Source organism: Gastrolobium bilobum, unplaced genomic scaffold (assembly GCF_033153095.1).
Source record: "Gastrolobium bilobum isolate Gb01-03AN ecotype WA unplaced genomic scaffold, APGP_CSIRO_Gbil_v1 utg45536, whole genome shotgun sequence".
Classification (NCBI taxonomy): Eukaryota; Viridiplantae; Streptophyta; class Magnoliopsida; order Fabales; family Fabaceae; genus Gastrolobium; species Gastrolobium bilobum.
In genome coordinates this window covers 103,990-127,979 of record NW_026896177.1, presented here as the reverse complement: position 1 = coordinate 127,979, position 23,990 = coordinate 103,990, and the positions used below count along the sequence as shown (strand labels likewise).

Sequence of the window (23,990 nt, the reverse complement as noted above, 5' to 3'; positions counted from 1 at the left end):
ATGGGCCTTTTTATTTGCTAGGGACTAAAACAGGCATCGTGAAATTTGCTGAAGACCAAAAAGGGTATTTACTCTAAAAATAAATAAATTGCTTAGCTTCCACGCGAATAATAAAATTTCCTAAAATGTCACGCGTGCAAGTTTGCTATATTAGGTAGCGAACTCCGTTGACGTGTCACGTTTTTTGTGGCAACCTTGTTCGCTCCTGGTACTAGCGAACTAGGTGATAAATAATGCCAGTCTCCTCTGAACAAAAGTAAAACACGTGTCAGCCTCTCCCAAGTTCGTTGTACCTTCTAGCAAACTATGAGTGAAAATGACAGATACAACGTGTTTCTGCTTTTTATCATTAAATTGCTTTTGCTATTCAACATCATCTTCAATTACTTTATGGGAAACGCTTTTGGTACTTTCATATTTTATATTATATTTTTTATTTCACATTAAATACCAAATGCATTTGGCATTCTCTCTCATAGTTCGCTAGAGGGTTGTAACACTCTGTCAGTAGCCGGTTAATTAACATTCATATGATAGTAAGTGCAGCATGCTCAACATAATTAATGTGAAAGCTAACTGAATAAATTTTCTCTTTTTCTTTATGTATTGCAAACTTTTTCACTTCCATTACCAAAATAAAGCAGACAACATTTCATCTATATTTTGAACCACTGGAGATAATTTCCACCATGATAATCTCAACTCGATTGACAGTTTAATATAATCCAGGCATACCACAACATAGATAAAACATATTGCCCAACTATCCATGGCCTAGGCTATCTCATAATCATACTGTCTCAAAATAATGTCAATGATGTTACTTATATAATTACATCAAATAAACAAAAGAGATGCAATTAAATAAGTAACATAGACCTAAGCATGCATCACTAACAGCATGTACAGACTATTGACATGACATTGACACTCTCTATGCTCTCCAAAAAAATAACATAGAATATATACATATCCAAAATAGGACCCTGCCAAGTATATATCAAAACGACAAGTTAATCCTGACTATCAGGTCAGGTGATATCTCTCTTCTGGCTTCTTGTTATGCGATGCCTCAGCATCATCAGCTCATGTACCTGAAATGGTAATTCCCATAATGCGAGGTGAGATAATATAATTACCTCAGTAAACCAAGATCCTAGGAGGGCTCTTCCACCCCTAAGCGCACTTCCGGTATAATCATTGTACATAAAATATCCATGCATGCATCAGAATATGTATGACAATCTAGTGTGCAAATAATAAATCCTACTAGCCAGAGAATATAACAAGTATGTATTACGCAAGGAAACACCGTCTTGCAACATACCGTATGAGGAAACACTGTCTCATACTATGCATAAGGAAACACTGTCTTATGCCTCACACAAAAAAATATCATCTTGTATGGCACACAAACATACATACATATATATGCAACATATAACATTCATATCCACATACTATATAAAAGTACCATCCTCCCTCGGAGCCTAGTGGAACAAACGAGGGATTAACCCCAAGGACCAAAAGCTTACCTGTCAAGCATTGTCCTCTAATGCACTCCTTGTATCCAAGGGGTCATAACCATAATCTCTCACAATATCACAGCCTATTCCAAATATGTGAAGACAATCAGTACATATATACTAGTCTACCACATTCAATTTTGAAGACTACATATACAAGACACCTGCACTTGATTTTTAGTCTAATTTATCAAAGTGTTCTAAATGGCAATTTCATAATTTTTCCTTTTACGAGAACCAATCCCAATCATATTTAACAAAGGAACTCGCATACAAATCACCTTCCAACTACTCATACCATTTAATTTTCGAAATTGACATATAGTAAAAAACCATGATTTTCTATAGTGATCGAAACAGTGATTTCTTTTCTTTTTTTTGTCATTTATCAAGAAGCAATCCTAAGCATTAGGGGTGAAAGTGGGCTGGGCTGGGCCGAGCTTTGCCCCGTAAAGCCCAAGCCTATGTCAAAAACTTTCAATTTGGCCCGGCCCAATAGCATAGTATGAGTCTAACTGTTAGCCTGTCTTGGCCCATTTATAAAAAAAATAAATGGCCTGGCCCGGCCCATTGGCCTGTTAATTTTTAACTTCCAAGCAGACCATGAATCAACTCCACAAAATACTCAAATTCTATTGTTAAAACAAAAATCACAATTTTAACGTCCAAACAGAACCATGAATCACAACAATAACTCATCACAATCTGCATTTAAGTCATTGTCAAAAAGCAAAATGCTCAAACTAAATAACATATATTTCATCAGATCTAACAAGTCAATCCATATTATGTAAATTAAAATAACTTTATGAATGCAACAAACACATCATGATGACTACAAGAGTAGCCAAAAAATTATCTTCATCTTCTCTCCCCTGCAAATACAATTCCAAGGCTACATAAGTTGGCAAATAATTTGTAAATGTAGAAAAAAAACAAGAATAAAGAATAGAAACAAAAAAACCAAGATTAAGAAACAAAAAAACCTTTTAATAGATTCACATAGGCAATCTCACATGTTGAAATGTTAGTTCCTCCTACATAAAAATAAAGTCAAAGTTCAATTAAAATTTAATCGAATATAATTAAGACAAATAATATATGTACTGTTGCAATAAGAGACTTTTCATATGACAAATAACCTTAATTTAACATAGATATGTCATTATACAGCCCATTTTCATTTATCATATTTTGTTCTATATATAAATTGACACAAATCGTAGAATGCTTTAGTCTTTCTTCCTTAGATAACTTCTTTCACTTAGATCAATATCATTAAGCTAGAAATTAATCATGGAAAATTATTTTAAATAAAGCATGGATTCAAGAATATTTTTAAAGAAATTTTAATGTAGAATCATACCATAAGCATATTTAACAGAGTTAATAAGGATGCAGGAAGTGCAAGTTCTCCTACTTATAACATAAATGAGTTTGCTGCTTTTGCCATTTTATCATTACATGATTTACTAATCTCTTTAATACTTTCCTAATAATCTGAACCACTGTTACTTATAGCAGTGGTCCTACTCCAAGTGGAGAACTGACATTTCCATCAAAATGACACTAACTAACATCAGAAACGAAAGCTAAACTGAAGTTCATCTTCTCTTTCCACAATTTTATTTTATTTTTTCTTCAATGACTTTAATTCCTAAAAAAAAGTATTAGATCAATTTTCTGTACAGATGATCAAGCATGCAAGGAATAAATTAAAGCAATAATGGCATATGAATTGCATAAATAAACGATTAAAGAAAGGAAAAACGAAAGAAGCTCACAGGATCTGAACCGAGCAAGTGGCTAGTGGGAAGGCCGGTGTAAGATTCCTCCATGGAATACAATACAATGCAGAGAAAGCAACGCGCAACAAAACCTCGTTAGTTCAAACAACCAGAAATTAATTTTCCCCCCTGCAACTAGAAATTAGCAATGAAACTCCAGAACTCTGACTGCTAATTTAGATTTTTTTCTGAAAAAAATCTAATCTACCATGTAATTACTTGCTCTTCATCTATGTTTATTATTATGCAAAACAGGGAGAAAAGTGATGGAGTTGAAGGTTTGGATCTACAAAAAATTAAGCCAAAGACCCACACACAGTAAAACGTTCAAAGTACAAAGAGGAACCATAATGCGATGAGAGAGGGAGGGGAGAACGCACCTGGAGCTGCACATGCACAAGATTCGAGGTCAGGGAGAAAGGGAGAATGCGTGACTGGAGATTGCGAGAGTGGTGAATCAACTAAGATTAAATTAGGAGGTTGAAATGAAACTCAGATTCTGGAAATGGCATCCCCAATTGGAGTCAGTCTGCAGCTGCAATTCCCACCAATCTAAGATTAGAAAAACGAAACCTAAAAAGGTTTGGTGGAGCAAAGTAGACACCGTGTAAGGACAAACAATTTGAGTAAGAGTCCCTCTTCACTTTAGTCTTCTTGTGGGCTATGATAAAAAACCGAGGGTGAACAATTAGGCCAGCCTGGAGGCTCATGGGCCAGGCTATTACATTAACACTCTGGCCCAATTATGTAATCAAACTTTTACACCAGCCCAAGTCCAACCTGCCAAGTAAAAAGGCCGAGCCAGGCCAGGCCACTAATGGGCCAGGCTCTAGGCCCTTGTGGGCCGGCCTGGCCCAGTTTCACCCATACTAAGCATATTTAACAAAGGAAACTATATCCAATTCACTCTCTAACTATCCATACCATCAAATTTTTGTGCATTATTCATCACAAAACCTAGAATTCTTGAAATTTCATGGAAACAAGAAAAGAGAGGTGATTCTTTAACGTAATGTGCCCAAGAATGAAGAGGAAAGCTTACTTCAAGCTCCCATGGCCTCAAGCTTCATCAAAATTCTTCATTTTTCATGAAATCCAAAATCTTAGGGGAGGAAGAACTCTCTCTCTCTGCAGTGAACTCCACACGAAAATATGGGTACCAATGTGTTCCCCTCGAAATTTCTCACAAGTTTGGCTTTGGAACGAAGTGATTTGAAGGTTCCTAACTCTCTCTATGAATTTTGGAAGATTTTTACGCAAAATCTCTTTTTATCATTTTTTACTCTTTGTCGATCAGTGGAACACGAAGAGGAATAGTAAAGTTATTGAAACTTTTCACTTACATAGGTTAAGTGAAATTTAACTAGGTAAAAACTTATCTATCTAGTCACCTCTATTCATTACCAAGTTTTACCAAATGGACTAGAATATTTTTCTAGTCATGTTTCTATTTTTACTTTTAACTTTTGGGTAATTTTTTCTACTCACATTTTTACTCCTTAACTATCATTTTAACACCTTTTTTTTACCAAATGAGACTTTAATTCTTTTTTTTTCTACTTTTCTTATAATTATTCTTCAATATTATAATTAAAATCATTAACTCATAATTGAATTCACAACCTACATGTGAGGGTTATTATAAGGGTACAACAAACTTGGAAAAGGCCGACATGTGTCCTACTTTTGTTCAGATCACCTAGTTTGCTAGTACCACTAGCGAACTAGGTTGTCATGTCAGCAAACGAAGTTCGTTACTTGTTGCAGCAAACTTGTATGTGTGGTATTTTGGAAAATTTTACTGTTAGCGTGATAGTTAGATAATTTTTTTGTAAAAGTATGGCAAAATGATTACTGTTCCCTTGAACTATGCTATTTGATTTTGTAAGTTTATGCTACACCTTTTTTTTTTACCTCGTGTCATCATTAAACGAAATTAGCAAATATTACCTGTATTGCATATGTGTTTTTTTTTTGTACCCAATAAATTAAAATAAAAATTTCTGAGAGAAAATGTTTGAAATTATAAAGAAATATACATAATTAATTCAAGTAATATAAAAGGTGTACATTGGAAGAGAATGGTAAGCCTCATTCTTTAAAAGAGAATAAACTAAGGGTAAAGTGTGTGTCATTTTAAAGGATGTAAAGTTATATCATTTTAAGAGAGAGAAAGAGATAGATGAAGGAGGAGAGAGAGTTGACAAAAAAAATAAAGGTGTGGACCCTACCTCTTTGTAAGAGTGAAAAGATATAAGTTGTGTCATTTAAAAGGATAAACACTTTTGAGGTAGGATCCTTTGACACTAGTGTCAAATTTGAAATTTGACACCTCATCTGAGAGTCGTTAGATCATAAAAGATCAACGACTCTGATTTGTAAGCATGTGACACCATTGATCTTTTATGATCTAACGGTTCTCAGATGAGGTGTCAAATTTCAAATTTGACACTAGTGTCAAAAGATCCTACCTCAACACTTTTTCCATAAACTAAATATTAAACCACTCTCAATTTAATATATCAAGGTAGAATGATTTAGTAACCATGATCTTTAAAATGAAAAGCTAGTTTTCAGAAATTTTATTAAGCTTGAATATTGATCCACGTGAATAAAATTTGATTAATTAGCCAATAAATATTTTAATTTTCATTGCAATTTCTCGGAAACATGTTTGCTAAAAATGATTTATGAACAAATTAACGTGAAGAGACATTCCTTGTTTCAACTTTCGTTTTGCTTGCAATTTGTTTCCTACCGATTATTGGGGTTCACCAGTGAACCTCCATTTCCTAGCCATTGGATTTGTGAAAATTAAGATGGATGACCTAGTAAAAGTTACTTGCTTAAGAGGTGTGGTTAATTTTGTGTCATTTAATAAAAAAACCTGATGTTATTTTATTTTATTTTATTTATTAGTATTATTTAGTAGAGCAGTCTAGTCCTTCAGTTTTGTTAGTCTCCAACACCACTGCATCAAATGTGAACTTAATTTTTTAGTTGAAATTGGTTGATTTATATGATACTTTCTCATTGCCTCATTTTATTAATAAACAATTAAATGTTGTGAAATTTTTTAACACATAATTGTCCACCCTTCGAGACTCTTATAACAGAACTTGTTAAATATAAATTGTAACCTACACCTAATAGAAATTTTTGGCTTGTAATGACTCTTTAATTCAAACGAATTAAACTCATGATGTAAGACCATTCTTAACTAAGTGTTGTTGGTAGGATAAGCACTAAATGGAGGAACAGATACAAATGCTTGTGATTTCTATACATCAAAAAAAACATCACTTGAATGAAAGCATAGAATTGAACAAGTCATCGTATCATGATGTAGGAGAGAAAAACAAATCAGAAATGTAATCAAACCCTGCACAAGTATGCAATGATAGGTCTCTGAAGAAGGTAATTTGTGTCTCTCTCCTTACATGACATTACTATATGACAAGAGGAGCAAATCCTTTTAGAACAAAGTATACAAAATGAAAAAGAAGGGAGCAACAGCATCATATCTATTTGTCAATTTGGTTAAGTTTTCCCAAACCATTGCAGCGAGCACAAACAATTTGAGCTTGATCTTTCCGTGCTGCATTTGCTCTCAAGGTCACCCCAGCCTTCCGAACAAATCCTGCTCCATCGCATTCAGGGCATCTGCCACATACATATCATTAACAAATCATCCTCAACAACAACCACATAGCATGTACATTCAAATTTGATAAATTTAAATCACCCTAAACATAATTCACTAACGGATGTTTGGTCGAGGAGAATTTTTTTTATCCGAGAATCATGATTTCCTGAAATATGATGAAAAAATGAGTTTTCCGGAAATGTTATCAAAAAATTATTTGATAAGTCAAAATATTCCGAGAATATTGGGTTAATTTTCTTGATGTTATATTTGATTGTGTTAAATTTTTTCTTGCCATGAAAATCCTAAAATACCACCCTTTGAGAGGTATTTTTGGATGGTCTTTTCAGAAAATTTTGCACACAAAATAAAATTTTGGGAAAATCAGATTTATGTGAAACTTTTAGAAATGTCGTACCAAACGAGGATATATAAGATTATCAATCTCAGTTTTCCGAGATCTTAAAAAAAAAATTCTACCAAATACTCCCTAAAAATGTATATTGAAAATAAATAAATAAACTCCACTTCAAATTCTCAAGGATTAAAAGTCAATTTCAAAATAGTTATTAAAAGGGTACCTAATGCTATAAAGCTTAGAATAAGGAGGGCCTATAAGTATAGAACCTTACATAACATTTATAATTAGCTCATTACATTAATCAGACTAAGGAGGGTCACATGGTGACAATCCCAACAACAGTTTAAGATTTCCTTCTAATTTCAATATAATTATACAAGAGTAGAAATTCTTCTCACTCGAATTAATGGTTAAGCAAGTGTAAGATTGTGTCACTATTAGAAATGCACTTAATCTCTAAGGAAATGTAAGATTCTGACAGATAAAAGATGATGTTATTTACGTGTCTTTGCGAGAAAAGAGGATGGGGAAGGCTGTTCCAATGAGGGCCACTCCAATAGCACCAGCAACAAGGTAAGTGGTGCCATCAGCTGATACATCTCCAACTGCTGAAACCACCATTGTTGAAGACTTTTGAATCCTGCCACATGGTACACAAGTTGAGCCTGCAAATGGTACTTTAGTGTTTGAATAAACAGTAGCACGGGTAGATGCTGAAGGTAGGTTAGGTGTATTCTTGGGAATGATAGTATGCAAGGGAGTCATTGATGCCATGTTTCTAGCACAGCACAATCCAAACAAATTATCTTTCACAGTGAAGAAAGAAGATTTGGAAAGTTGAGAACTAAGGACTGAACAATTGTTTTGAGTTATTGGATGTTAACATGACACATAGCATGGTTTTATAATAGAAGATGATTTGGATAAGGACACGTCAGAACTCAAGATTTCTCATGTATTGTGGATAAGACAGGGTGTACAACTTCTGATATTGCTAGCAAAGGATTTCAGCCAAACAGAAAATGAAGCAAGATAGGAGCACTAGTGTCATCCAAGGTTACTCATATGTAACCAAAAGAACAAGTGAGGGTTAAGTTTAGCTAGCTAATTATTTTTGGATTTTCCTGTAAAAAATCAAGACGTTATAATCACAAATAAATTAAATTTATTTACAAAATTCAAATATATAAAGTGTCAAATTAGTAAAATGCATAAATGTAAAACTTATCACATATAACTTGGGAAGGTTATATTTATAAAAATTTTGTTTGCAAACTATACGTACTCCTAGAAATACACTAGATTACACTATGTACTTTTGGAAGTACATAGTATAATTTGTAAAAATTTGTAAACGGATCTTTTCCCATATAACTTACATAATTTAAAGTAAGGAATAATATTTCTCATATTGTAGGAGATAAATTTTATCTCCTACACATATATAAAAATATGTGAGGCTCAAGTGAGACCATATAAAAAGAAAAAAAAAACCTAATATAAAATTATTAGAGAAAAAATAAATCATTTAAAGTATATAAGACTTGTGGTAAACTAAAAAGCAGAAGATGAAATATAAATCAGGCTATTGACGCATTTTTTTTAATGTATTCGCTCTTTTCTTTAATTAATTTTTAAGTTTAATTTTATAAAATACCCTTAGCTAAATTATCGTTTTTTAAGTTGCAAATTTTATTTTTAAGTCTCTTTTCGACACGCATTTTTATTCTTATGTAAAATTTCATTCCGATCCCACAAAATAAACTAAAGTCAGTCTATTAATAGGATCAGCACTTGATTTCACCCAATAATAAAAGAGTGTTAAAGAGTACAATACTAGTATTTTTCAAACGAATATTGGATAATGATTTATATATTTAGTTTTTTAAAATAAAAATATATTCCTATTTTAATTTTATACATAATACAGAGCTATTTTATTTTTTTTGGTAAATCTACAGAGCTATTTTATTGAGACTATTGTAGATTTATTTAAACAAAACTTGTAATTTAAATTCAATAGTGAAGTTGTGAAATGTTCATTGATATAAAAGATCAATAATTTCAAGCTAGAATTTCAAAAGCAAAATGTGATTTTGAACGTTTTCACCACTTAAATTTTCACCTGAGTCATTCTCCCATTTTCAACCTCTTGGATAGTTCAAATGTGATTTTGACCCTGCCAAACTCTGCACGAAACAGGCTATGACTGTCTATATCACTCTTGCATACACAAATGCATCCATACTAAGTGGTTTGACAAATACTTAATCATCACTGCCAACAAAAAGACAATTAGTTAACCTACTAACCACTACTGTCCAAACGGTTCAGTACAAAATTGTTCAATGCAAATATCAGAACTCGCGATTTAATAATTCCCTTCTCAACACATACATATATATCTTGTCATCGTTATAATCTATCTCATGCTAACCACAGAGCAAGCTGGGAAAAAATTAACATCTAGCTTGAAATTTCTTGCTCTTTTTAACCTCTCCACTCGACAGTCTAACAAATCTACTGTCTTAATTTCTGCAACAATAAACTCGTTCCTAAAGCTCATAATAACACACGGTCAACTATATATTTAAAGAGGAACAAAAGGAAGGAAAACAGACCCAAATCAACTAACTTACAAACCCATTATTGAATATCAAGAGGTAAGTAAAAGAGCTTTTATCAATCTTTGCCAAACAGAAACAGTTAAATGTCTTCATGTAAACAACAGTTGATTTTGCATGGCTTCACGAAGATTTCTTTATCTTGTTATACTAGAAAATAGGCTTCCAAGTGTGAAACAATGGTCAAGCAACTTTCAAATTGAAGTCAACAATACTATTGATATGGATTATGAAAATGAAATGTATACATCTTTAGTAAGCAAACTGTTTATATTTCCAGCAATGCTTGTTATACTAACATATGCAGTTCTAAGCTGGTCATCAAGTGATTCAGAAATAAAATAAATGAATAAAAAATCACGGCAATCAAACAAATAAGTACATAAATTACATCAAAAGGGTCATTCATACACTACCAATGCGGGATATGTGGCACTTTCATTGCTTGGAAACTCCAGATATTATATTAATCTGAACAAAATCTAGTCATATAACATATTGATGATTATCAACAAAAAAGAGGATAAAATTGTACCAAAAGCAATATACTAGAATCAACCATCAATAAAAACACCAAATTTCACATTTTATCAACCCATCAAGTGTAAAAACAGATTCTAGTGATTTTAACAAAACAAGGTTGCATTATAAGTTCATAGACAAGAAAATGTTCTCCTAAAATCATGCACAAACTCAATAAAATAGGGGCAATCACATAAGAAAAGATACCAACAGAGGCATTCTGTCATTAATTAAAAGAAAAAAAATAGAAAAACAGAACAAAAAGAGGCATGCAAGTTTGTGGTGTGAGTTTCAGATATCATCAGAGAATTCCTCTTAATAATGCATTGTTAACATCTCAAATCTCTATCCTGGAAAGTAGGTTGCATCAAATGCAACTTAAATTGTCATGTTATTGATAAAAAATGTGAAAAGATTTTGCAGTCAAATATTAGGTATGAGAAAACAGAACTAGAATTAAACAACAAAAGAAAAAAGCAGATGCAATGGTATCTAATGCTGGCATCATTGCAGTTAGTTGTCACTTATTACTTTATTTGATATCTCATTAAAATCAATCAAAGCATCACAATACCCTAAAATTATCAATAGCAGCAGGATACATGAAAAATACCTATGTAAAGTAGATGTGAAGATTATTCAAGTCACCAGCATTTATTTCCTTTCTACTTAGCCAAGATGAAATTTGCAAAAGAAAGTTATCACGCACGAAAAATGTACACCCTAAACCAGATATGCAAGATTGCTTCTTAAATGTAGATTTGACCATTAAAGGCATAGATGAGAATCGATACCTAGATTGACAATTTACTCAGAAGTACCACAATCCTCCATAAATAAGTAACAAACAACACAAAAGGAGGTGGAGCTCTTATTTCAAAGGGTAATCCCTGTTCCTTAACACAGTCCTTTAATGCTACTTGGTATCATTAACAGTAAGTAATGCAATTGCCCCATCCTGAAGGTGAGTCGTGTGACTGAGTGAATTTTTATCTTCGCAAACCAATCACATGGAACAAAAAAGTTTGAAAGTGACAAATGCGATCAAAGTAGACCCACAAATATTAAATGACATCTTATATGAACCTATAAGAAACCAATGTTATGAAGACAAAGAAACAGGTCATGTTAAATCAGCAAAAGAAGTCATAGTTTCAATCACCTAAGAGAACCTCGTTTCCAAATAAATAAGACCCACAACCTATAAGCACTAATCATTCTAACCACCAAAACAAATAAAATTCTTGAAAAAGGAGAGAGATAAAGGAACAGTTAAACAAGATCTACCTCCAATTTCTCATGGCCCGACATAACAACAGCCCGTCTTGCTGTCTTCCATTCTAACGAAACCTTATCACATACAGATATACAAAATCCTCAACTTTCAAAAGTGTCATTCAGCAATTCCAGAGCCGTTTATCAGGTGTAGTTACTTACAGTATGTGAGAAACCTTACATTCTTTTTAAGTGGCTTCCTCACTTGATACAGAAAAGTGCAGAACTATAATCCCAAACGAATACTTAACAAAAATAATAAAAACATGACAAAAATTGCAATTCTCCTAAACCCCCCCACCCAAAAAAATAAAAACAATCAAACTAAAAATTGAAAGTTCAAACTTCACCAGTTGTAATTCCCCACAATTGACCAGGACTACCAGCTCCTCCTTGAGAATCTAGAGAGAACTGTGGTACAACCTAGCACGTGATCTTGCACTCACCCTTGAATTCCTACTTGAAGAACGAGTGAAAGAACTCCTAACCCTCCCAAAATATGACAAAAGATTACGCAATGCACCCCCCAATCCCCTACTCTCCCTTGATCTTCCAACACTAGAATCCCAAGAAATCCTCCTAGGAGCACCACCACCACCACCACCACCAACACCAACACCATTAAACCCACCACCATCCATCTCAGTGTACACAACAGGAAGTTCCCTGCCTCCAATGAACCTCCCCACAGCAAACCCACCCCCAGGTAGCCTCCATATGGTCAACCCCACAGCATCATCCCCTGCACCCCCATCACCCACCTCGGCGGTTGTCGCGGCTGCCGTGGAGGGGAGCTCGTGCCGGCACACCGGGCACGAGTTCCGCACCGACAGCCACGGCACGATGCAATCGGAATGGTACACGTGGCCACACGGCATCTCACGTGCGTCACAGTTCAATTCAAAAGGTTCCATGCAAACGGCACATTGCAATTCAGCATAGACATGACTATGAACGATTTTAATAACCGGCATCGATTCAATTGCGGCTTTTGATGCTGCAGGGGGTGGTGGCCGGTCGAACCGGACCGGGGTTCCTTCTAACTGAGCCAACTGGTCCAGAAGATGGTCGAACCCTGAACCCATTAAAAACTCCGTCACGCTAGCCGGTAATGGTCGAAGACCGGATCCTGAACCGGCGTCGTTGTAGTAGAGCTCAAAGTTACGCCTCTCTGCCGAAACGACATCGTTTCCGCCGCGAAGGACGATTACAGGGTTGAAAGGCGAACGGTCACCGCCGCGAGCAGAACGCCGGCGGAATGTTGGGCTTCTGCTTCCGCCGTGGTCGGAGTGAGAGGCGGCGTCGTCGGTGACGGTATCGAATCGGTGGGAGTTGGAGTGGGTAGGGTTTCTGATTTCTTCGAGGAAACCGGAAGAGCAATCGGGACAGAGAAGTATGGGGTCTTGTTCCGCCACGATCGGAACTCTAACGATGCGGTTGCATCTGTAGCACCAGAACGAAGATCCCAATGACGCCATGATTTTTTTTTTTTTTGGGTCTCTTTCAAATCGCGCAAGAAATAGGGTGATGCTCACTGAGATTGATTCAAGAAGAATTCAAAAATCCGTCTTTGTTTTCTTTGATTTCGGGTGCGATTCGAAATAGAAGACCCCTGGAATTTTCAGGGAAAATTCTCAACTGAGAAAATTGGGTGCGGAAAATAACACACACAGAGAAATGCAAATTTGTAATATGTTGTGTTAAAAAAACATTAATGAAAGAGTCACTTATTTAATAAAAGATTACTTTACTTGTAAAAAAATTAAATTAAAAGGTAAAAAAATACATATATTTAAAACTTTTAATTTTAAAATTATCAAAAATTATTTTAATACATAAGAAATATTTTAGGGAAATAAAAAAATATATTTTACTGGATAAATATATTATTGTATTCAATATTAAAAGAACAGAATGAAATATTGATTGAATAAATTAAAGAAAGTACAAAATTTCCTTAAATAAATAACTAGTTAGAAAAATATTAATTTAATTTAAAATTAACTTAGAAAATATGTATCACAACATGAAAAATAAATGCAAATGTGAGGTGAGAGTGTATATAAAGTTTATGGCAATATGAAGAATAAGGATTTGAGTTTGGTATAAAGTAAATATTACAAGTAAGAATACATTAATAATCTATGCTCTTTATTACTTGAATGAAATTGGATAAGTTGCTTAGTTTATTGAAGAGATAAGTGTATTTTACTATGGTAATAATTTGTCAGGAAAATTTACATAAACTCAATACAAATGTTTCATAATTGTATTTTGAGAGACAAAATATTCCTTGGCATATTCGTTTCTAGTTTTGCTAAACTATGTACATGTTCTTATGTCTCTTCTCCTCTAAGGAGTTATAATAATAAAAATTAAAAAACAACAAATGGGTAGGCTATTTGAGTATTTGTTATTGGAAAATATTAACTTCATGTCACAGAGACAAGAACTTTCTTCTACACACTCAAAAGATATGGGTTCTATTTCAATTTTTTTTCTCTTTTCTCGTGCAATAAAATATGAGACTCACATAAAATTGTGAGTACAACATGAGATGAATGCATAAGAAAATATAATCCTATTTTACACACTTGAAACGCCTTCGAGGATTGGCTCCGGCAAAACTATTTTTATATTTTTTAATTATTTTATTGAGTTTCGCGGATCTTTTGAGGAACACATTAAATTTTTTTTTTTTTTTTCTCTTCATGTTCTCCAAGGATTTCCTAGGAAATTCACTGATCATATCCTATGACGTGATCTCAATTATCCAAAGTCTTTAACCTTAAAATAATATAAATGAGTTCCACAAAAAAAATTGCGAAACTCATTAAAATAATTTAAAAAATATAAAAATAATTACGTGGGAATAATCTGCAAATCTAAATACTTCCTATAAAAAAATAACTTTGGAGGTGTAGCAAATGAGCAAAAATAACATTCTTGCAGCCCAAATGGGTGAAAGAAAAAAATCTTCTCTACAATTTTCTATTCAGTCTTGAAAACGATAAACCCGTGAAAAAATATAATTAAAAGGAATTTCAACATTTTGCGATTGATTCATCTCAAAAAATTTGTCTCTTACTTTCTAAGTACGAAAACTAGTCATTATTTAAAAAAAATAAAAATAAAAAGGACCAACTAGTAATATTCCAAATAACTAAAAAATTGCTAAATCTTTCCTCTTTTTATCTTAAATTATTGATAGTCATTATTTAAAAGTAATATTAATATGACAAATTTTTTTACGAATCTCATCAAAACAAACATGGCATGAATTTATTCTTAGAAACTTTTTCATTATGTGTATCATCTTATATCTCTATCTCATTAATTGTTCAGCTCTTCATAATATTTTCATGAAAGATAGCATTACTTTATTTAAAATGAATGGCATCAAATTCCAAAGACAAAAGGAAATATGCTAACATATAATATACAATTTGACAGTGTTTTTTTTTAGCATTACCTTCAACTATAATCTATTGAGTTTATTAAGGATTTTGGAATGAAGTCATAAGTGGCTCTAAAACTAGAGGTGTCAATTATTTACTAAGACCATAATTTCTGTTCTACATTAGGAGATTAGGCCTAATTTGTAGCTCAATTCTAACTCTTTACTACAAGAAAAAATGTCAATATTCCCGTTCTTTTTCCTCTAACAATCCATCATTGTAACAACCTCACCCCACAATTGACGCCACTCTCTACATTAATTAGAAGAAGACCATTTGCCAATTTGGTCATCTTCATGCCAGTCATCCTCTCCCTTGATGCCTGTGACATAGGTGAGTTCAACGAAAGTTGCAATATAGGTGATCTAAAGAGACAGGTGAAGGAGATCGACTCCAATGGTTAGCCGAGAGCTAAAGAGGATTCATATAGAACTTAATTACACTTGGCAATGATAGTAATGTACCAAACCCTAACAAATCAAGATAAGTACCAAATTTCTTTTTGTTTTGGAGAAAATAAAGGTGTGTGTTATGGAGCTGACATAAAGGTCCATATTCTAGAAGACTCAATAAGGGCAAATAGTTAAAAGAGAAAATAAAGAAAGATTCTCAAAAGATATCAATCCTATTATATCTTCAGCAGATTATGCATAGGACCCCAAAATACACCGAAAGTCCAAAATTCTACTACTCACAAGTAAATTCTATAAAAAGAAGGTAAAGCCAACAGACATGACAGTTAGTCTCTTTCTCTTATTAGATATCACTTTCCATACACTCCATGTCTTGGCTACGTTGTTTTCTTATTGTGCACAGTGATCCGCTAGTCTCTAAGGTATCTCTCATATAGATACCTAACATATGTCATACAGATCCTATAGAAACTCACCAATCGTCAGATTGGACATTATGATCCACTTAGGATCAAATATTGGCATTGTATGTAAGAAAGGTAAACTTTTACCCCCACTTCATCATAGTGAACACAAGGAACACTTCCATTAGTAACCAGCAACAGTCATCGCTGCCGTCACCTCACCACCACCGCCGAGCGGAGCAACCACTCAACAGACCCGGACCTCAACCTGAGCTCGGATCCAAGCCAGAAGATAATTTCATCCATGTTAGCCACGCAATGTCGGACTCGGCATCCACCCCAGGACAAACCAACCCTAACTTGTTCAGTCAACCCCAACTGCAGATGTTGGCAACCACATAGCTTAGACTTCCCTCTATGCCATCTTGCGCCAAATGGAGGAGATGGAAAGTAGGTATCTGATTCAAAGTCGTCTAGATGCATAGAGAATAAGTGAGTTGGAAAGTCAACTTCTCCAACCCAACGACCCAGAACATGGCATAGATTAGGTCTGAGGTGAAGGGAATGAGCAAAGACAGAGAGGTCGGGATCGTGAGAACAAAAGAAATGAAGTGTAACACCTCGTAGTACTCCGGTTGTTAACATACATGATATTTAACATTCACAGCGGAAGATTTTATTTGAAAAGGAATAAAACATCTTATAAAAATACGAGTAAACTTTTTCCAAAACATTTTATAAAAATATTTCAAAAAACGTTCACGTGAGATACTGCGAAAGCGTAAATCTAAACATACATCTAGTAATTAATCCCATGAGCCAATATTAGTGGCCATTGACCATCAAGATATGACATCAAGTGTCATTCTTGACGGAGTCTCACGAACAGCATAACAACTGTATTTTGGATAATTGGGAACTTGGTCCCACACATACAGTTAACCTGATAAATATAATAATTTAAACAGACAGCTTGCAAGTCCCACACGGACTGCAATCCCCTCAATGGGTCAATACAAACAAGAAGGCTCCATGCCCAAATTAACTGAATGCATACATCAAGTCTATATTATTTCAAATTATAAAAACATCAGTAATTAATCCATAGCTCTAAGGATACAATCATGAGCCTAAATAAACACATACAATAATCTCCATAAAATAATTCAGCATGTTAACAAGTCTACATGCTAACATCAAATCTAAACATAATATAAAATCATCAACTGCATCATCATCTACTCCAATGCGGAGGCTTTGTCCCTAGAAGCATCACCACTACTCTGTGTACCTGAAATGATGTCCCCAAACGGGGTGAGATAACATCTCAGTAAGCTCAAGGTTCATAGAGGATCCTCTAATCCCCTGAGCCCACTTCCTGCATGACAAGTCAGATATAAAGCATATAATACAAACATACAGCAAAAACATAGCATCATCATATCATCCTTGTGTAACCCCAGGGTCAAAGCCATAGACAGTTACACATGTGTGACTTCCAGGGTCAAGCCATAGACAGTCAACACAACCTCAGTATGAAATAGCTCCCACAGTTAAGTCATAGGCAGCCTACATACCATGATCACTGGCCAGGATCCTCATAACATATATCATCAGTGCATCATCATAACATCAAGATAATATAACAACTATATGAATGTGAATGAATGCACATATACATCATACCATATACTTTCATACAATATAACCATAATGACCACCATCATGGTGGGGCCACAAGAGAGAGGAGTCAACTAGAACTAAGAGCTTACCTCAGGGAGCTTAGCACAAGCCCACACTCCAATAGTATACGTATGTTCCAACAAAATCCTCAAGTGTACGATTCTCTAGGCACACCTAGAGTAGGAACCATTCACATCATTAATTACATATTAATTAATCAAGTCATATCCACGAATTAATCATTTAATGATTTCACTTTTCATACTCATATGCCAATAATATGCCCATTACAAGTCTAGACCAATTATTACATAATTACGTATTTTAGTGCATTATTACAAGCTACCTAAATCTTCAATTAATTACATAACTTAGAATCACATGCAAGGCTCACTTAGGTAACTTAGATTATTTTCAACTTTTCAACTCATCCAAGCCATGTTTATGATTATTATAAGTTACTAAGGGTTCCCCTAAGCCTACTTAGCTTAAATATTACTTTTACGATTTTTCCATAACTGTACATGCTTCTATTTTCTAGTCACTGAGCGTAACTCACTTGTTATAAAATTCTCATCTTTTAGTATGTTAATATAGACTCAATTACCTTTCCAAAAAGGTATCACATGTCTCATTTAGAGTTTCCTAACTCCGGTTATCACCATTTGAAGTTGGACAAGCAAAGCTGTTTGCCAACTCCGAACAGAGCCCTAAACATCCTTTACCATTTCTGCGATTCTGAAAAAATATCCTAAACCAATTGCTCTCAAATTTTTATGTAGACAACTAGACACCTTTATCTTTATTAGACATATTATTAGCCTAATTTGAGTAAGTACAGAGGGAGAAACAATTCGTGAAAGTTGCAGCCATGTACAGCGCCCCTGCACATGGCCTCCCTGTGCAGTCCTCACTCAAATGAACATACAGAATGGAATACATCTTCAATTGATACCAAATTTTGACACCACATAGCTAACATCTCAAGCTTAAATTTGATATAAGGCACAACCCTATATGACTTCTGTGGAGGGAGATATGCTCTCCCCAATTTTTCCTAAAAACTGGTTACTTAGCCTTAAATGTGTTTAAGATTTAATTAATCAATTATGCTTAATCCACCTCACTTGGTCCCTCCATTGGTGTCCTAATTAAGTCTTAGAACCATTTTAAGACATCAAACCCTAATATATATCCATATGGCTGAATTGCATAGTCAGAAGATTAAGGTTTTTACTTGTCTTTTTAACACACTTTCATGGTTTAATTAAGTCCTTTATGTCTTTAGTCCCCAAAGGTGTCACCTTTATTAATTTTAACCCTAAACCCTAGTATTAATGAAGAGGGCAGAATCAAAGCATGGAATTTTTAGGGTTCTTAGTTCATCCACATCAAAAACAACTCACACACAAGCCAAATGTGACACTTTTTCTTACAAGTCTTCATCTTTCTTGAGTTTTAAACCTTTACCACACATTTAACCATCAAGACCCCATTTTTAATAATTTACAACATTATTATCAACATATAATTATTATGGACGAAATGGAAAGTGGGAGGAAGAAGGGTTTGGATTCATCTTTTCCATGGATTCAAGCCTTACCTCTCCAACATGGCTCCTTTAGATCAAGATCCAATCTTTACTTACCAAGAATGCTTCTTTTTTTTACCAAGAACCCACCTTCATGAAATATTCAAGGGTTTAGAACCAAGAACATGAATTTAAAAGAGAAAAGGTAGGGTTTTTCAAGAAGAAAATGTAAGAAATTTACACTAGACTCAAGAAAACAAGCACCAAGGAGTGTTCTTCCAAGAGAACTCAAAATAACATCTCCATGGCATGAAAAAGCTCCAAAATTGCTGCTGTATGGGAAGGTTTCCACCATGAAAATTTGGCTTTTCAAAATGAAAATAGGATATTATTGAAGAGGAGGATGAGGGGAACAACTTTGGTGAATAGTGTTTTGGATTTTAATGAAGTTTAGGTGGTGGGATCTTAGAGAGAAGGTGGAGAAAATTTGAAAACCTCCAAGGTAGAGAGAGAGTGAAGTGGGCTGCTGATGGGAAGGGAAGGGGAAGAGTCTTATTATATTTTTAGGGTTTTCGCCATGTCATTAAGTGACTTTACACCCAAGACTCCAACTTTAACATTTTTGGTCTAATTATGACTTGTTAGGCATATATTGGTCTTTATTTCCATTTTCTCATCTTTTTCCCATTCCAGAATTCTACCGGCTGCTGCTACAGCTGTAATGCCTGGCCACTTCAAGAATCAACGACTATCCCCACATACTAACACGAGACTTTTCAGTGTGCTTTTTCCTCACTCGCACACTTCCTAGGAAAACTTCCCAGGAGGTCACCCTTCACAGAATTGCTCCAAGTCAAGCACGCTTAACTGTGGAGTTCTTCCGATCCGGGCTACCGAAAAGCAGATGCATCTTATTAGTATAGGTAGTACCAATTAATTCTTATAAGTTATCCTAAACTGTACAGTCTTATACCTGCACAGTCTTTGGAATCCCTCTCTTTCGGGTGTCGATTCGATTCATTCATGCATGTAACCCCACGCTGGAAGCCTGTCAGGAGACGCTCCTTGTCTGTGCCTCTTTGCACCGGCGATCACTCCCCGCCCTCGTCAGCGCTCGGGATGTTACATGCCCACCAGCTTCCGCCTGGTTCGTCCTCGAACCACACCGTACTGGATGAGAGGCCCTGCTCTGATACCACTTGTAATGTCTGGCCGCTTCAAGAATCAACGACTATCCCCACATACTAACACGAGACTTTTCAGTGTGCTTTTTCCTCACTCGCACACTTCCTGGGAAAACATCCCAAGAGGTCACCCATCCCAGAATTGCTCCAAGTCAAGCACGCTTAACTGTGGAGTTCTTCCGATCCGGACTACCGAAAAGCAGATGCATCTTATTAGTATAGGTAGTACCAATTAATTCTTATAAGCTATCACAAACTGTACAGTCTTATACTTGCACAGTCTTTGGAATCCCTCTCTTTCGGGTGTCGATTCGATTCATTCATGCATGTAACCCCACGCTGGAAGCCTGTCAGGAGCCGCTCCTTGTCCGTGCCTCTTTGCACCGGCGATCACTCCCCGCCCTCGTCAGCGCTCGGGATGTTACAACATCAGTACAAAATATCCGGCAAAAGTGACTTTTGAAAAATACCCCAATATGGGTATCAATCTTCATCAAATTATATCCTAACCTCATTCATGATGTTCATATCATTATATTATCTCTCTAACTATAATTTTCTAATTTGGAACTATTCTACTGACTGTTATTACGTTAGCAGTCAAAATTAACAGATTAAAATTGATCTGTGCATAATACCCTCAATATGGGTATCAAAATTCTTAGAATTTCATTCTCATTCTATTTATGACCATAAGGTACTCATCATTACCCTCAAATTTAAGATAACAAAATTAGGGTCATTATATGAAGAAGGAGGAGGAGAAGGCCGAAGTTGTAACACCCCGTTGGCTGTCGGTGTACTAACAAACATATGGTATTAGGCACAACATGTTAAATTAAATAAATGCAGAAACTAACTATTAGATTCACAATTAGTCTTGTTTGAAAACGTGAATAAACTTTTTCTTTTCCTTGTATTGCAATTCACATAATTAATTTCGTATTTGCCCATTATCATATCTACCATTAATCATTCACTTTATAACGTCCATTATATTGTAATTAGTTGCATCAACTGTCCTAATAATCCTTAAGACATTTTTCAAGGAATCAGAACTCTATAGAAGTGGATTTAAGCCTTCCATACATGCATCATTCTTATTCTATAAAGTTTGCAATCATTTCTTTGAAAAACATTCATTTTTGCTTTTGTTCGCCCAAAATTTTCGGATATTCCTTAGGGGCATATCTGGATATCTGATATTCGGATATTAAATTTCCAATATCAGGATATTTCATTACATGGACGAAATTAAATGTCCCTCTTTAGGTTAGGGTTCAAAAAGCAACCTCTTGCCTTATAAACTCTCAATATTGGACCTTATTGACATTTCATATAACATATGTGTATGTCAACTTTTGCGAAATCGACAAGTATACCGTTCGTTTCAAGTAATAAAATAATAAGTAGAGTATCGTTCCCACGAGGATTAATGCACCAAGTACTAGTTTAACTATTCCCCTTAAGTTGGAAAATAAAATTGTTTTGGGTTGTGAAAGTAATTGAGAGTTTATAATTTAAAAACATAATTTAAAATAAAATAATATTTAAAACAGAAAATTAAAAACAATTAATTTCTAACGCATGCAAGAAAAGATTAAGAACGTGAGAAAATATTGATAGAAATTTGTAAAAGGATGTAGCCATGATGCACTTCACCTCTGATCCTCCCTTATATTCCTATATTGTATTTTATAATTAATCAATTGGTTTGCTCAGACAATTCATTATTTTCCTATAAAATAGTTGAACCCTAATGTCTTAGTGATTTCAACCCTTTAACCCAATTAGAATTCTAATGTCTTAGTAATTCCTCTTGAATCAAGCATTAAGCAAATGAATTATGAGTCTGCAATCTATGAAAGCCTATGTCTAGGTCATGCACAAATTGTTATTCTACCTTTGTCCAGACTAAAACCCCAATATGTCTATTGTGAGTCCTAACCCTCAAAGCCCTATAATTTAGAGTGATCAGTTCTAAACAGGATATGGAAAAATTAACACTGGTAGAATAAAACAAACTAACTTATAAAATATCAACACAGGTAATATAAAGGATTCACATTGGGTCCGTGATCAACTACAAAATAAATTAGCCAGACATATTCATGTCTGACTTAAACAAATTAAAATAATAAAAAGAATTCATAAAGCAATAAAGAAAAAGAAAGAGAAGAAGAAGAAGGATCAATGATCTTCAGTCTTCAACTCCGTCGAAATCCTGATATCCAGCGTGAGCCTCCAAGAATTCTCTCCAGCCAAAGATTATTTTTCTCTGAGGTCTGAGTCTCTGTTTATAGACTTTATGTTGTGCTTAGAAATCTTGATTAAATCTTCATCTTGTATCTTGGTCCAATCTTCCTCTGATTCAGCCTGAGATAGAATAAAGATTTTCTCGTACCTCCCGCGCTACTAGCGTGAGTTTCACGCTAATAGCATGGGAGTTTTATTCAGCATACTGAAAGTTCACGTAACTAGTGTGGTTCCCGCGTTGTGAGCGTGGGTTGCAAGAAAGTCTGGCGCAACTAGCATGAGTTTCACGCTATGAACGTGGATGTCTCGGGATGAAATTTAATTCTGGCGCTACTAGCGTGAGTTTCACGCTAATAGCGTGGGACTTCAGCCTGGTACTTCCAAATGGGCTTCTTTTTGTCCTGTTTCCCTACAAAATCAACAAAAAATCAGTAACAAGGTATCTGATTGAGATTTATCAAATTAATAACAATTCTAGCTTTTATTATTCAAGATTGACTAAGATTATTTATCTTTTTGGCTTAAAATCATATCTATGCTGGAGGCATATCATCAACCATTTAAAGGCTTGAATCAACTACTTCATGCATTTCTTGATGTCCAAGTAATCATAATTCATAAAATTGATACAAGTCATACTTTGCATAAATCATATTGCCTAGGAATCCGTTGCTTAGGCTATTCATTATACCTCATCCATCTCAAACAGAACATTAGCATCTACATCATTACATCAATGCACTATGGCCTCAAAATGTTAATGATGCATAAACCTATACATATTCCTCTAAACAAATATTCATAGGTTTATACAAAATATGAATGGCTACTCTCTATGCTCTCCAAAATACCTCATCCTCATATAAGCCTGACTACATGTCATGTGTAACAAAATAGTAATCATAAATATCATGCTATGTAATGAAACTCTATCCTGGCCTACCGTCATGTGATACTCCCACACTATCAGTATTAGTGCCTAAAATATGGTCTCCACATGGGGTGAGATAACAATCTTAATAAACTAGGGATCCTTAAAGGATTCCTTCGCCCTTAAGTTCACTTCAGGTGTAAAAGCAGTAAAATAGAGACAATACAATATATATATATATATATATATATATATATATATATATATATATATTCATGCAGTGTATATCAGTCTAAATCAAGTCATTCCTCTGGCCAACATGCCATCATCAGAATACTCATATCAATCTCAATTCTACTAACAAGAAACACATAAAGTATACATTACATAAGGAATGGGTCCTCTCATGCAACATACACATGCTACAAATAATGCACAAGGAATTGATC

The 23,990-nt window shown here is 34.6% G+C and overlaps 2 protein-coding genes and 1 long non-coding RNA gene across 4 annotated transcripts; all 3 read right to left on the bottom strand.

Moving 5' to 3' along the window:
- Positions 1-730: 730 nt before the first annotated feature.
- Positions 731-3,907, bottom strand: LOC133298119 (uncharacterized). 2 transcript variants are annotated; one of them, XR_009749738.1, is made up of 5 exons: positions 3,694-3,907; positions 3,311-3,442; positions 2,513-2,563; positions 1,536-2,401; positions 731-1,094 (listed from the first exon to the last, which is right to left on the bottom strand). It is a non-coding gene; the product is annotated as an uncharacterized LOC133298119 (long non-coding RNA). The 2 variants fall into 2 exon arrangements; XR_009749739.1 differs by having other exon boundaries at positions 1,536-1,609.
- Positions 3,908-6,569: 2,662 nt separating this feature from the next.
- Positions 6,570-8,179, bottom strand: LOC133298117 (uncharacterized). The gene is made up of 2 exons (XM_061497350.1): positions 7,823-8,179; positions 6,570-6,976 (listed from the first exon to the last, which is right to left on the bottom strand). Exons 1-2 carry the CDS (start codon positions 8,092-8,094, stop codon positions 6,838-6,840), a joined length of 411 nt encoding a protein of 136 aa, XP_061353334.1. The 5' UTR covers positions 8,095-8,179; the 3' UTR covers positions 6,570-6,837.
- Positions 8,180-11,796: 3,617 nt separating this feature from the next.
- On the bottom strand, positions 11,797-13,378 carry LOC133298118 (E3 ubiquitin-protein ligase RDUF1-like). Its single transcript, XM_061497351.1, has one exon. It carries the CDS (start codon positions 13,217-13,219, stop codon positions 12,143-12,145), a length of 1,077 nt encoding a protein of 358 aa, XP_061353335.1. The 5' UTR covers positions 13,220-13,378; the 3' UTR covers positions 11,797-12,142.
- Positions 13,379-23,990: the final 10,612 nt, after the last annotated feature.